Source organism: Phyllostomus hastatus, unplaced genomic scaffold (assembly GCF_019186645.2).
Source record: "Phyllostomus hastatus isolate PE091 unplaced genomic scaffold, TTU_PhHast_1.1 phas_contig_62, whole genome shotgun sequence".
In the NCBI taxonomy this organism is placed as follows: domain Eukaryota; kingdom Metazoa; phylum Chordata; class Mammalia; order Chiroptera; family Phyllostomidae; genus Phyllostomus; species Phyllostomus hastatus.
In genome coordinates this window covers 16,910,815-16,923,595 of record NW_025333921.1, presented here as the reverse complement: position 1 = coordinate 16,923,595, position 12,781 = coordinate 16,910,815, and the positions used below count along the sequence as shown (strand labels likewise).

General features: G+C 35.4%; 1 protein-coding gene and 1 pseudogene across 1 annotated transcript in view; one reads left to right on the top strand and one right to left on the bottom strand.

Annotated features, from left to right (window-relative positions):
• Window positions 1-12,781, bottom strand: part of ARIH1 (ariadne RBR E3 ubiquitin protein ligase 1) — a 151,477-nt gene that overhangs the window by 21,143 nt on the left and 117,553 nt on the right. The window contains exons 4-6 of the mRNA XM_045848434.1: window positions 9,673-9,765; window positions 9,117-9,172; window positions 419-485 (exon numbers count right to left, since the gene is read on the bottom strand). Of these exons, the coding sequence (XP_045704390.1) occupies window positions 419-485; window positions 9,117-9,172; window positions 9,673-9,765 (216 nt within the window). The remainder of the gene's footprint in view (window positions 1-418; window positions 486-9,116; window positions 9,173-9,672; window positions 9,766-12,781) is intronic.
• Window positions 3,850-4,021, top strand: LOC123825091 (annotated as a pseudogene).

The following is a 12,781-nucleotide window of genomic DNA, read 5'->3' as shown; positions in this document are numbered from 1 at the left end:
TCTAGCCCTGGCCAGTGTGGCTCAGTTGGAGTGTCATTCCATATACTAAAATGCCGCAGGTTCAATTCCCAGTCAGGGCAGCACATGAGAGGACTGACATCTGTTTCTGCATCTCCGGCTGCTCCCCACTCCCCACCTCCCTCCCTCTCTGAAAGCAATGAAAAGGTGTCTTCAGGTGAGGATAAAACAAAAACAAAAACACACCCTCAAGATTTATAAAGAGACACCTAACTTATTGGTTTGTCATATTCCTTTGAGAAAAGAAAGTGTTTTGGTGTGCTTGATAAATAAAGTCCATAACCCATGTGATGGCAAAGGTGTCCCTTACTGTCCAGAGTATTTCTATAAAAAACTAGTATTTCTATTAAACGGAATTTCTTTTATTAAAAAAAGGGAAAACTTAAGAGAAATCACTTACCTCTACAAAGCTATTTGTTATTAAATGCTGATATTTTAATTTAACTTTTGAATCTGTGATCAGGCGCCTGAAAGGAAGAATAAAAAATAGTTTATTAGGAAGTTTCAGCCAAAAGTATTTTCCACATTTATAAAATAAAACTTCAATGCAATGGCTATAAATCTGCCTTGAATTGAAAATACTAAAATGCACATGGACTATCAAAAATGTAGCAGTAGTAATCAAAACAATAATTTCAAAGTTGCTGTAGTTTCACTTCGGGAGACACTTCCACATTTCTTATATTCTAAATATTCTTTTTTTTAAATTTTTTAAAAAGATTTTATTCATTTATTTTTAGAGAGGGAAGGGAGGGAGGAAGAGAGAGACAAACATCAATGTGCGGTTGCTGGGGGTCATGGCCTGCAACCCAGGCATGTACCCCGACTGGGAATCGAACCTGCGACACTTTGGTTCGCAGCCTGTGCTCAATCCACTGAGCTCTGCCAGCCAGGGATATTCTATTTTTACCCAGATTGTATTATAATCTTGCAATTTACCAAGTACTGCCAAATTTAGGTCTCTTATAGAATTCTTTTGACTCTTGACATCCTGCTTTAAAACTGTAATTCTCTGCCATCTTCTCTCAGACTCCCTCCCAAAAATCAGTGTGTGAAAAGAAGAGATATTGATAGGAATGTTAAAAAATGGACCCAGGCTTTACTATAAATAGTTTGAAGGGCCTTCTTCTTCTGATTCCTTTTGTTAATTTACCATAAATACTTACTGGCTGCAACCTGGCTTTTCTTGTCCACCTAGAAAAATCTATAATTCACAACAATTTCTAGAAAACACAGGAATCCATGAAAGCGAAGAACGCTGAAGCCTAAGTTTCATTAGTTTTAATCGTAAAAACTTTTGTATGTGTTATAAAGAAATGTGTTAAGCAGAAAAAGATGAAGCACTAACAAAGCCATTAAGAATTGTAATCAAACAAGCATATAGCCCAACCTCATTAAAACCTTTTAAATGGACAAATGTTTGTTCAATCTGGCCTCATCTAATTTTTGAGCTTGATAAGAAGCTCCAGCAGGGCTAAGCCCCTGCTCTCCCACCCTGTCCTGTGCCACTTTCAGTGTACACTGGTCACATTTGTGTTCTTTCAAAACTGTAAGCACCATCCTTCCTCAGAGGCTTCTGCTAGGAAAGGAAATGGAAGAATATCACAATAGTAGGACCACCTAGATTTGAATACTGGCTTCAAAATTTACTAGCTATGAATTGAGGGTAAGTTCTTTGACCTCTACATTTTTTCAGTTCACAAATCTGTAATATGGATAGCAAAAATAGACTTGTGAGACTAGAACAGTACCTGGCAAATAGTAAGCACTCAATAAATATTAAATGCTGCTATTCTTTTTTCTTCAAGGAGGCCTTTTCTGGCAATTCCTTATCCCACTCTAGATGTAGAACTACCCTCAGTTCTCATGGCACCTTATACAACTCTCCTTTATAGGGTCTGTCATAATTTTCACAAGATTGTTATCTATACAATAATGTGTTTAATATTGCCCTTCCTGTTCCCCCGTCCCCAACTAAATAATAAGTTCCATGAAAGGATCCCTTGTGTCCAGGCACAGTGCTGGACTTGTAGAAAGTGTTCAATAAATATTTTTTAAGTGACTAAACCTTCACATTTCACAGATGTTGAAACTGAGGTCCAAATATATTTGGTGATCCTCAAAAAGTTAAACCCAGAATCACCATATGATCTAGCAAGTCCACTTCTAATACATATATCCAAGAGAATTAAAAAAGGGTGGTCAATAAAAAACTTGCACACAAATGTTCATATAATAATATGAACATTTCCACAAAAAAGTGAAAATAACCCAAATATCCAAGAACTGGTGAATGGAAAAAATATGAAATATCCCTATAATGGAATACTATTTAGCCATAAAAAGAAATAAAGCATTGATACATGCTACAACATGAACCCTGAAAACATTTTGATAGGTGATAGCCAGAAACAAAAGATCACACTGTATGACTCATTTAAATAAAAAGCCAATAATAAACAAATCTGTACAGACAAAAAACAGACAAAAAACAGAATCTGGACTTTTTCTCTTTTTTGTAAATGTATGGTATTTAAACCTTTGCTCAAATTTCTGATCATTAAAAATGAATACAGCCTTTTGCCTCACTGCATCTGTAAGGGCCTAGCGGGAGGAGGGACTGGGGAAGAACTAATGGATATGGAATTTCTTTCTTTCCTTCTTTCTTTTTAAAGATTTTATTTATGGAATCTCTTTTGGGGACAGCGAAAATGTTCTGCAATTACACAGTGGTGATGGTTGCATGTTATGAATGTACTAAAAGCTGATGAACTGTATACTTTAAACAGTTAAATGTGAAATACACATTAATTTAAAAAAAGCTAAGGAAAGAACCAGACCCATAGTCAAATCCTTTGACCCCCAAACACATCTTATACCTCTATTATACTCATTAATACTTCTCTGATGTGACGAACCCTAATGATTTCTAACTCTAGCGTAAGCTGCTGTCTAAGCCTTGCTTTGTCCATCAGGACTGGTGAGGACGGATCAGCCATAGTTCTGTGGCCAAGATTATTCTTTGGCCATAACCAGTGATGGGGAAGGAGAAAAAAAAGTGAACTCCCATCCTTGAGAATAAGCATTCAAAATAGGGCAAATATCACCCCAGCCATATTAGTAAGCTACATCTCGACAAAGACCTGTTGCCATCATTTATGCTGAAAGTAGTTATTATGCCAATTCTCATAGGGAAGGCAGCTCTTTATAAAGGTGGACAAAACAATTTCTACTGAATGTCTACTATACATTCTGAGTCAGGGTCAGATGCATTTAACCAACCTTGTATTTTGGGATAATTCTCCATGTTTACAACTGAAATAACTGGAGAGCTATAATCTGAAACCCAGTGATTAAAAAAAAAAGGATTTTTAAATTTTTATTAAATGTATTGAGGTGACATTGGTTAATAAAATTATATAGGTTTCAAGTGTACAATTCTATAATACACCATCTGTATGTTGTATTCTGTATTCACTACCCCAAGTCAAGTGTCAAGGATTTACTTTTTAGAATGCCAGGTACTAAACCATGTTTTCTGCTCATTCGGCACCTTGAATAAATCAACGTTATGCTTTAATTTAGGAGTAATAATAAAATATCTTTCTTTTAAAAGTTTTTCCCCAACATACTAATTATAAGCAAGCATAAAGAAGGAAATAAAAATCACCGGTAACTCTTATCACCCAGGAGGAATAACACTACTCAACATTTTTATGAATCTGGACTTTTTCTCTTTTTTGTAAATGTATGGTATTTAAACCTTTGCTCAAATTTCTGATCATTAAAAATGAATACAGCCTTTTGCCTCACTGCATCTGAGAGGGCAAGATGGGTCACCAGCAGCTCTACTGGAGCCATCTGAAAAAATTCAGCCAGGGTTCTTGGTCTTGCCACATCTGTTCAAACCGGTAAGGTGTAACCTGGAAATACAGCCTCAATGTGTGCTGCCAGTTATTTCCATCAGTACACCAAGGATATAAGCTTCATTAAGTTCAACTAAGTAAACTTCCCTGAATGAGTCATTCAAGACATCTACCTTGCCACAGAAATAATGCTAGCTCTTTGTACATTAAAATAACAAACTTTAATTAAAATAAATTTACTACCATCTGAATTCATCTAATCATAATTAAAGGTCAAAATGATCTCAGTCATGTCTTTCTCTGATACCCCATTACCTAACTCTGACTCTACGTGTCACTATCATCTCTAACCATGACTCATAATAGTCTCAGTCTCCCTGCTTCTACTTATTATCCATAGTAGCCTTTTAACACCAGCAGCCAGAGCAACCCTCTCTGATCATGTTACTCCTCTGCTCAAAATCCTCTCATGGCTCTATCTTATAATAAAAGCCAAAAACCTAAAAATGGCCTATAAGGCCCTACACAACTTCATGTATCCTTCCCACACCTTTTTCTGTCTCCCTTCAATCTATAAGTTTCCATTTACAGTTTGAAAACATTTTTAAAGTTTAAGCTAGTAATTATCAGTAATTTACTGTCTACTATATATTTTATCTTATTAACTACTAAAACTTGATAAATCATTTCATTTTTCATTTCAATAACACTAGGAAATTATTTCAGTATACACCTGAGCTTTGATGCCTTAAGCATGTATTTTAAGACAGTATTCTACAGCTTCTGTGCCAGATTTCCTACATAGAATACTAAAGTAGTGCTTTTCTCTTTCAACGCAGAGAAAGGATTGGGCATTCAATTTACCCCGCTATGAGACACAGACCTCTAAAGTCATGTTGTTGAAGCATTCTCCACAAAATCTCAGTGGACTGCCTTAAAAATACAACCTTGAGGCAAGCAAAAATTTCTTAAGTAGCAATAATCATAAATGGGGAAAACTGATAAGTTAGATGCCATTTTTTAAAGGATTTTATTTATTTTTAGACAGAGGGGAAGAGAGGGAGAAAGAGAGCGAGAGAAACATCAATGTGTGGTTGCCTCTCATGCACCCCACACCAGGGACCTGGCCTGCAACCCAGGCAGGTGCCCTGACAGGGAACTGAACCAGTGACCCTTTGGTTCACAGGCTGGCGCTCAATCCACTGAGCAATACCAGCCAGGCAATTAAAAGCCATTTAAATGAAAACTTTTATTTATCAAAAATCTTTGAGAAAAGGGAAGCCACGCACTAGGGAAAACAGCTGTGACACATATACCTAACAAAAGACTCATTATCAGAATATTTAAAGAATTTTTACAAAGTCAACAAAATTGTAAGAATGGGCAAGCGTCTTGAATGCCTATTCTTGAAAAGGAATAGGCTTCATAAAAAGGAATACCCAAATTGTTAATGGAAAGGTGTTTGACATGATTATCCACCAGGGAATTGCAAATTAAAACCACAATGAGATATTCCTACACATTCACCAGAATGGCAAAAAAAAAAAAAAAAAAAAGTAATACAGGTGAGAATAAGGACTAGAGAAAGCAGTCAAACATAACTAGAAGTGAAGGTACAATTACTTTGGAAAGCCATTTGGCTGTATCTAATAAATCTAAATATCTTACTTATGAGTATACACCCAAAAGAAATCAGTGCATATCTATCTAAAGATACATATAGGAATATTCTTTGTAGCTTTTTCACAGTAGCCAAAAACAAATGAAAACACTTGAAATGTCTATTATCAGGAGAACGAAAAAGCTATATTAACAACAAAAAATAAACCTATAAACAGAGATATTTGGCAACATGCACATATCTCAAGACATTAATTAACTAATTGAAGCAAATACTCACTAAAAAAAAAAAAGGAGTACATGCTACATGATTCCATTTAAATGAGATTCAAGAACCAGCAAAACTAATTGACAGTGACAGAGGTCAGGATAGGTAGCAGAACTAAAACGGATACTGCTTGGGAAGGAACACAGAATGAACATTCTAGGTACTGGAAGTTTTGTACCTTAATCTGGGTGGTTAGTAAAACAAGCATACATGTAAAGTAAAAATCAATAAATAGGAAATTAAGTCTATTATAATTAAGTAAAAATGTTGTTTTTCTATTGTAAAAGATGAGATGCTCTATTATAGTGTAATTAACACACATGTTGAAGTTTAGTTTGTCTCTTGCCTCAGATGGTTGGTACAGACCACAGGACTTCACTAAGGGTCTAAGCCAGGGCTGTCAAACTCATTTTCACCGGGGGCCACATCAGACTCGTGGTTGCCTTCAAAGGGCCAAAATAATTTTAGGACTGTATAGATGTAACCACTCCTTAACTGTTAAAGAGTTGAAATTACATTCGGCCCTTTGAAGGCAACTGTGAAGTGATGTGGCCCCTGGTAAAAATGAGTTTGACACCCCTGATCTAGGCAGCGTCACAACCCTATTCATGATATTTTTAAAAATTTTTTTTAAAAAACACAAACATATTTTTTAAAGATTTTATTTATTTTTCGAGAGGGATGGAAGGGGGGGAGGGGGAGAGAGAGAGAGAGAGAGAGAGAGAGGGGGGGGGGGGGGAGGAACATCAATGTGCGGTTGCTGGAGGTTATGGCCTGCAACCCAGGCATGTACCCTGGCTGGGAATTGAACCTGCGACACTTTGGTTCGCAGCCCGCGCTCAATCCATGAGCTACGCCAGCCAGGGCTCTATTCATGATTTTTAAGATACCAATAGAATGTTAAAAATAAACATCTGACTTGAATGTTTGGAATATCCTTCTTGGAGCAGCAGAGACTTAACCTCTTTTTAGATCCACTCAACTACTTGATTTTATGAAATATTTACAAAGTTATACTATAAAAGTACTAGCTTACAATTCTGTGAGTAGGCCTATTGACAAAACATGAAAGAAACTGTTCCAGAATAAAAAATAATATACTGAGTTGGCCGAAAAGTCCATTTATTATCTGTTACTAAGGAATAAAAAGGCGAATCCACTGACCACACTTCACTAATCTTAAGGTTTTAAGTCTAAGAAGCACTGAGAGTGAACAAAGACATTCAGTGGTGTTTCCAAGGTTAGAGCCACACATCCTAAATGAAAATAAAGGATTCAGTCAACATAAATAGTGTATTTGGGGTCACACAGCTAATAGCCTAAGAGGAAATACAGACAAGAATATGGGAAATCACAGAAATATATGGTAAGGAAAATATGGGGGAGATAAGGAGTACATAGTATGTCTGCCCAAACCAAAGTGAAAAATCTAAATTTAGACCTGAAGAATGACTACGAACATGAGTAGGTTAAGATAACTTAAAAATAAAACAGAGTACTGCATATAAGAAAGTCAGGAGACAGTAGAAAAAAAGTAAACAAATTCAAACCATACCAAATACAAATGAAATGCAAAGTACATTCAATCAACCACGTTCTACATGGCTAGAGGAGAGAACATGAGAGAAGGTAAGGCAAAAGATGAAGCCACACAGGTGAGCAATATAAAACAATGGAAGTAATTTCTGGAAGATGATACAAGTGGGTATAAGGAAATCAGTTAGAGGTCACTTGAAGATTCTCACCTAAAACATGATATGACCTGAATCAGATTAATGGCAGAAGGAACAAAAAAATGGATGGGTTTAAGGGTAATTAGGATGTGGAATTAACAGAATTTGGTGCAAGAACGACTCTGGAAAATGCAAGAAACAATGAAATCAGGGATATCATCAAGGTTTCCAATTCAGGCAAGTCTTAACACCCAGTGGTTCCCTGGAGAGTAGTATCTCAGTGGTTTGTGTTTCATCTCACAAAGCAAAAGGCACCAGTTCAATTCCTAGTCACATGCCTGGGTTGCAGGTCAGGTCCCCAGATGGGGGTATGTGAAAGGCAACCAACTGAAATTTTTCTTGCATTGATTTCTCTCCCTCTCTTCCCCTCTCCCTAAAAATAAATAAAATCTTAAACAATGAACTATTAAAACAAAACAACGGTGCCCTTCTTTGAGATCGAAAAGCAAGAAAAATGATTTTGGTGGCGGTGGAAGTAATAGGAGGGTTAGTCAAATAAAGCCTGAGGAATATACAAAGATTCCTGAATGGCAGAGAGATATTTGGATCCCAAGGTCAAAAGAGAGGTATCTGAACATATAAATCTATGAATTTCCAATGTATGCCTAGAAATAGTGTATACAATGAGAAGAAATAGTGGGTTGAACAGAACCCCAAGGAACAATATTTTAGGAAGAGGTAGAATAAAGATGATTTTGCAAAGATCTTCTCCAACAGACTAGACCTGGAGTTGGCCTACGGTGGTGGGCTTATGGGTAGGTGTGGGATGAAGATAATTTTATTGGAAATAAGTAGATTATAGAAATTAAAGGCTATGACAGTGATTCTCCGACTTAATTATGCAGCAGAAACAAACTAGGAGAGATTACTGGGCCCCATCCCAGATTTTCTGATTCAGTTAAGTTTGGAGTTAGGTCTGAAAAGTATAGATTATTTCTTTCTTTTTTGTGTGGAATCAGTGGTTGGGAACGGGGTAGAGAGAGAAAAGTATGGCCAATGGAGAGTAACGCACAAGAGAGATACAGATGCAATCTGGAAATAACTTGTGCCTCCCATTCCCTGCTTGCAGGGAACTAGTGGATACCAAGGAGGGAGGGCAGGGTTGCCTTAAAAGGAGAGAGAGGATGAGGACCTGGGGAAACTTCAGATGAACAAGGCCCAGAATTGTGAAGGGGACCTGTGATTCGGGTACTGGCCTGCTCACTAAGCATTCCTGTCAGTTTGCAGGATTCTTGGTCTTCTGGGTGTGACACAAATTGAGTGAGGGAAGGAGAAAAATTCCCTGGATCATTGGCAGGTCAGTGTGAGGGTGCACCTGCCCAGGTCCCTTGGGGTGGAGGTGGGAGTGTGCATAATACCAAAGCTCATCTTGGGGTCCCACAGCAGCCTCATCCCAGAGAATGTGCATTCTTAACAAGTTCCTAGGTAATGCTGATGTTGGTCACAGGACTCTACTCTGAGAACTAGCAGGCCTTTGCACTACAAAGGAATGTATTAGAAAATCTCTTCAGACTTTAGAAATCCCACCTCCTTTGAGGTATGGAACAAAATTTAATTTGGTTGAATCAACTAATCAATATTTAACATGCAGAATCTATCATAAATACTTACATAACTGTGTTGTCATCCACTAAGATATCACAACCATGAGCAGGACACGAAATAGTCTGAAAAAGATTGAAATTTAAACTGTCTTCATTCAACAAATATTTACTGAATGTTTACCATTGCCAGGCACTTTGCTAGGTTCTGAGATACCTCAACATTTACAGGATCTTAATTGTCCCCTTTCTATTAAAGGAAATGTATGTGCATGAATGTGTTTTATCACCATAAAGTAACTACAACTACTAACCTAAATTGATTTTTCAATATAAAACTTGAAAAGCAAAAGCAATAGATCTGACAAAACTGCTCAACAAGTTTGGCCCGATATACACAAATGTTAATGCCCACTGAGAAAACAGTACCTGAACTGGACTCTTTAACTGGAATGTCACATTATAAATAGGAAAAAAGCTTCAATTTTCTTTTAGTTGTTTTAATCCAAAAAAAAGTTCTCATGCAATTCATAATGCAGAATGCTTCACCTGTTTACATTTGTAAAACAGTCTAAACACTGCAGGAAATGCAACAAAAACTAAAATTTGAAAAATGGCATCTTTACCTGTCCCATGCCTTCCTCCATTATCTTGGTAGTTAAATATTCACTCCAACACTGCATACAAAACTTATGTCCACATTCAAGGCCAGTGAAATACTGCAACAAAAATAATATATTGACTTTAAAAGATATTATCAGAAAAATCACTGTATTACATAGCAACTTAAAATAAGGCGCTATTCGGTCACGTTTCTCATAGTGGCTGAAATGTCTAATTTGACAAGACTATATAGGCTCCTAAATGAATTTCTAGGTGGTAAGTCTAAACAAACAAACACACTGAACACAAAAAAGTGAGAAATGTATCTATAGTACATATTTATAAATTATATTTTTTGGAAAGACAGTTAAGTTTGTATTCAATATAAGAATATGCCATGTATCAATAAGCATGTGAAAAGATGTTCAATATCCTTTCCACTAGTGAAATGTAAAGCAAAACCACAACGAAGCACCTCTTCATACCTATTAGGACAGGTATAATAAAAAAGACAGATAATAACAAGTGTTAATAAGCATGTGGAGAAATCAGAACCCTCATACACTGTGGTGGGAATGTAAAATGGTGCAGGAACTTTAGAAAACACTTGCGCAGTTTCTCAAATTGAACATCAAGTTACCATACAACCAAGAAATTCCACTCCTAAATCATAACCAAGAGAACATGTCCACATAAAAACCTATATACAAATGTTCACAGCAACAAAATATGGAGTATCTATATAACAGAATGTTATTCAGTCATAAAAAGAATTAAAGTATTGATGCATACTATATAACACAAATAAACCTTGAAAATATTATGGTAAGTGAGAGAAAGCCAGGCACAAAGACCACATATTGATCTCATTTATATGAAAGGTATGGGCAAATTCATAGAGGAAAAAAAAAGATTAGTGGTTGCCTAGGACTGCAAGATAGGGAGAAAATGGGAAGTCACTGGAAAAGAATACATGCTTTCTTTCGGGGGTTATGAAATGTTCTAAAATTAACTGTGGCAATGGCTACACAACTGTGACTATACTTTAAATAGGTAAATTGTATGATGTGTGAATTATCACAATAAAGTTGTTATAAAAAAATATGCCACCCTCACCACTGTGGCTTGATTGCAGCATCATCCCCTACACTGCAAAGTTGTAAGTTCAATCCCAGGCCATAAGCCTACAGGAGCAACCAACTGATGTTTCTTCCCTTCTCCCACCTTCCCCTCCCTTGAAAATTAATGAGAAAAAAAAAAAAAAGTCCTCAGGTGAGGACAAAAATAAGTAAACAAATAAAATGCCAAACAAATATACAACTTAATGTAGTTGCATGACATACAGCTAACTTAGAAAACAAATAAAATATTACAGAAACCAAAGAGTTTATTCAGATAAGCTAAAAAAATAGTACCATTTTAGTCTAATTATTATGATTTTAAATATTATAATTTGAAGGATGGCTCAATAAAGCACACTATATTTTTTAATGGGATATGAAACAAGTACTTTAGTACAAGTACTAGAGTCTAGAGGACAATATTTTTAAAAGATAATTAATGGTCACCATATTTTAAGAATATTTTATGATATTTACTACTAAATCATTTTTAATGAGTAATTAATATAGGCTTATGGTTAAAAAAATTATGTAAGAGTATGAGTTTATTTTGAAAAATAAGTCTCCCTCATATCCATCCTTGTCCTCTCCTTCTCTACCCAGAAGTAATCACTATTTCCAATACCTTCCATCATCTTCCAGAGATGTTCTAATGCCTACAGGTATACACAGTAAAGTACCACACTATCTTGCATCTTAGTTTTTTTAAAAAAAATGTTATTTAATAGATGTAATGGAGAGTTAAATTATTTTCTGCCTACTATACTAATGCATTGGTAAATATATACATCTTTGTGACCATATGACTCTATGTTAGCACAAATTTGTACAAATAAAATAAAAGGTATACACTTACAATTTGATAAGATTATTACCAGGCTTCATTCAAAGAGATTGTAGCAATGTTTAAGACAACTTGTAGCAATGTTTAAGACAACTTAGCTTCTCACACATGTCAACAAAGTATACTACTACATCCTTAATCTTTGCCAGTGGAACAGATAAAAATGAATCAATGAATAAATTTTAATTTAATTATGATTCAGTTTAAACATTTGAGAAGGGATTTAAGGTTATTTTTTTTTGCACTCTCTTTACCTATTTTGCCCCTTTTTCTATGAGGTTTTTCTTACTGATTTGGTGGGGATTTTTACTGATTGAGAAAACTGGCCATTTATAAGCATGAAAAAATTGTTTTCTTCCAGTTTTAATTTTGAATATTCATATTTTGTGGCCATGCAGAAACCCTTTATTTTGTAGCAAAATGTATTTGTTTAGTATGTATGGCTTCTAAATTAATTAACTCTGATATTAGGAGTTAAGTAGAAATCTAAGTTTCCACCCTAGATATCTACTGAATCATTCCTATACACCATTCACTGAATAATCCACGTTATCTGAAATGTCTTCTCTATAATACACTAAATTCTCTCCATTAATTAATGTATATTTAACTCTATTCTGTTCCACTGAACTATCTATTCTTGCATTTGGTAAGGCTATTTCTCCCCCATCCCCATCAATCTCTCTCCCTTTCAAATATTTTACTACTATTCCATCTTTCCAAATTCTCAAGTCATCCTTTTATTTCCCTTAGTATTTCATTTTCTTCATATGGAGTTTTCACATTTCCATGTTTATTTCTAGCTTTCATTCTTTCAGTGGCTCTTTTAAGTAGCATTTTTTATTCCACTCCATTTCCTTTTTTTAAACCCTTTGTCCAATTTATTTGTTGACAATCTCCATTACATTTTCTAATTAGCTGTTATTTGTAATATGGTTATGAAATTTTCTGATGCTGTTTATATTAGATGTAAATAACCAGAATATGAAATTCTGTATTATATAGCACATCAACTACATAAAAAATGCCTAGAAGCAACTGTGGAAGAAAATGTACACAAGTCCTAAGACTGGTTTTACAGACTGAAGGAAATGAAAAGTATTTATCATGTTTAAAATATAGTGCTGTTCAGATTGACAATGATCTAACTCAAACCAAGTGAAGGTA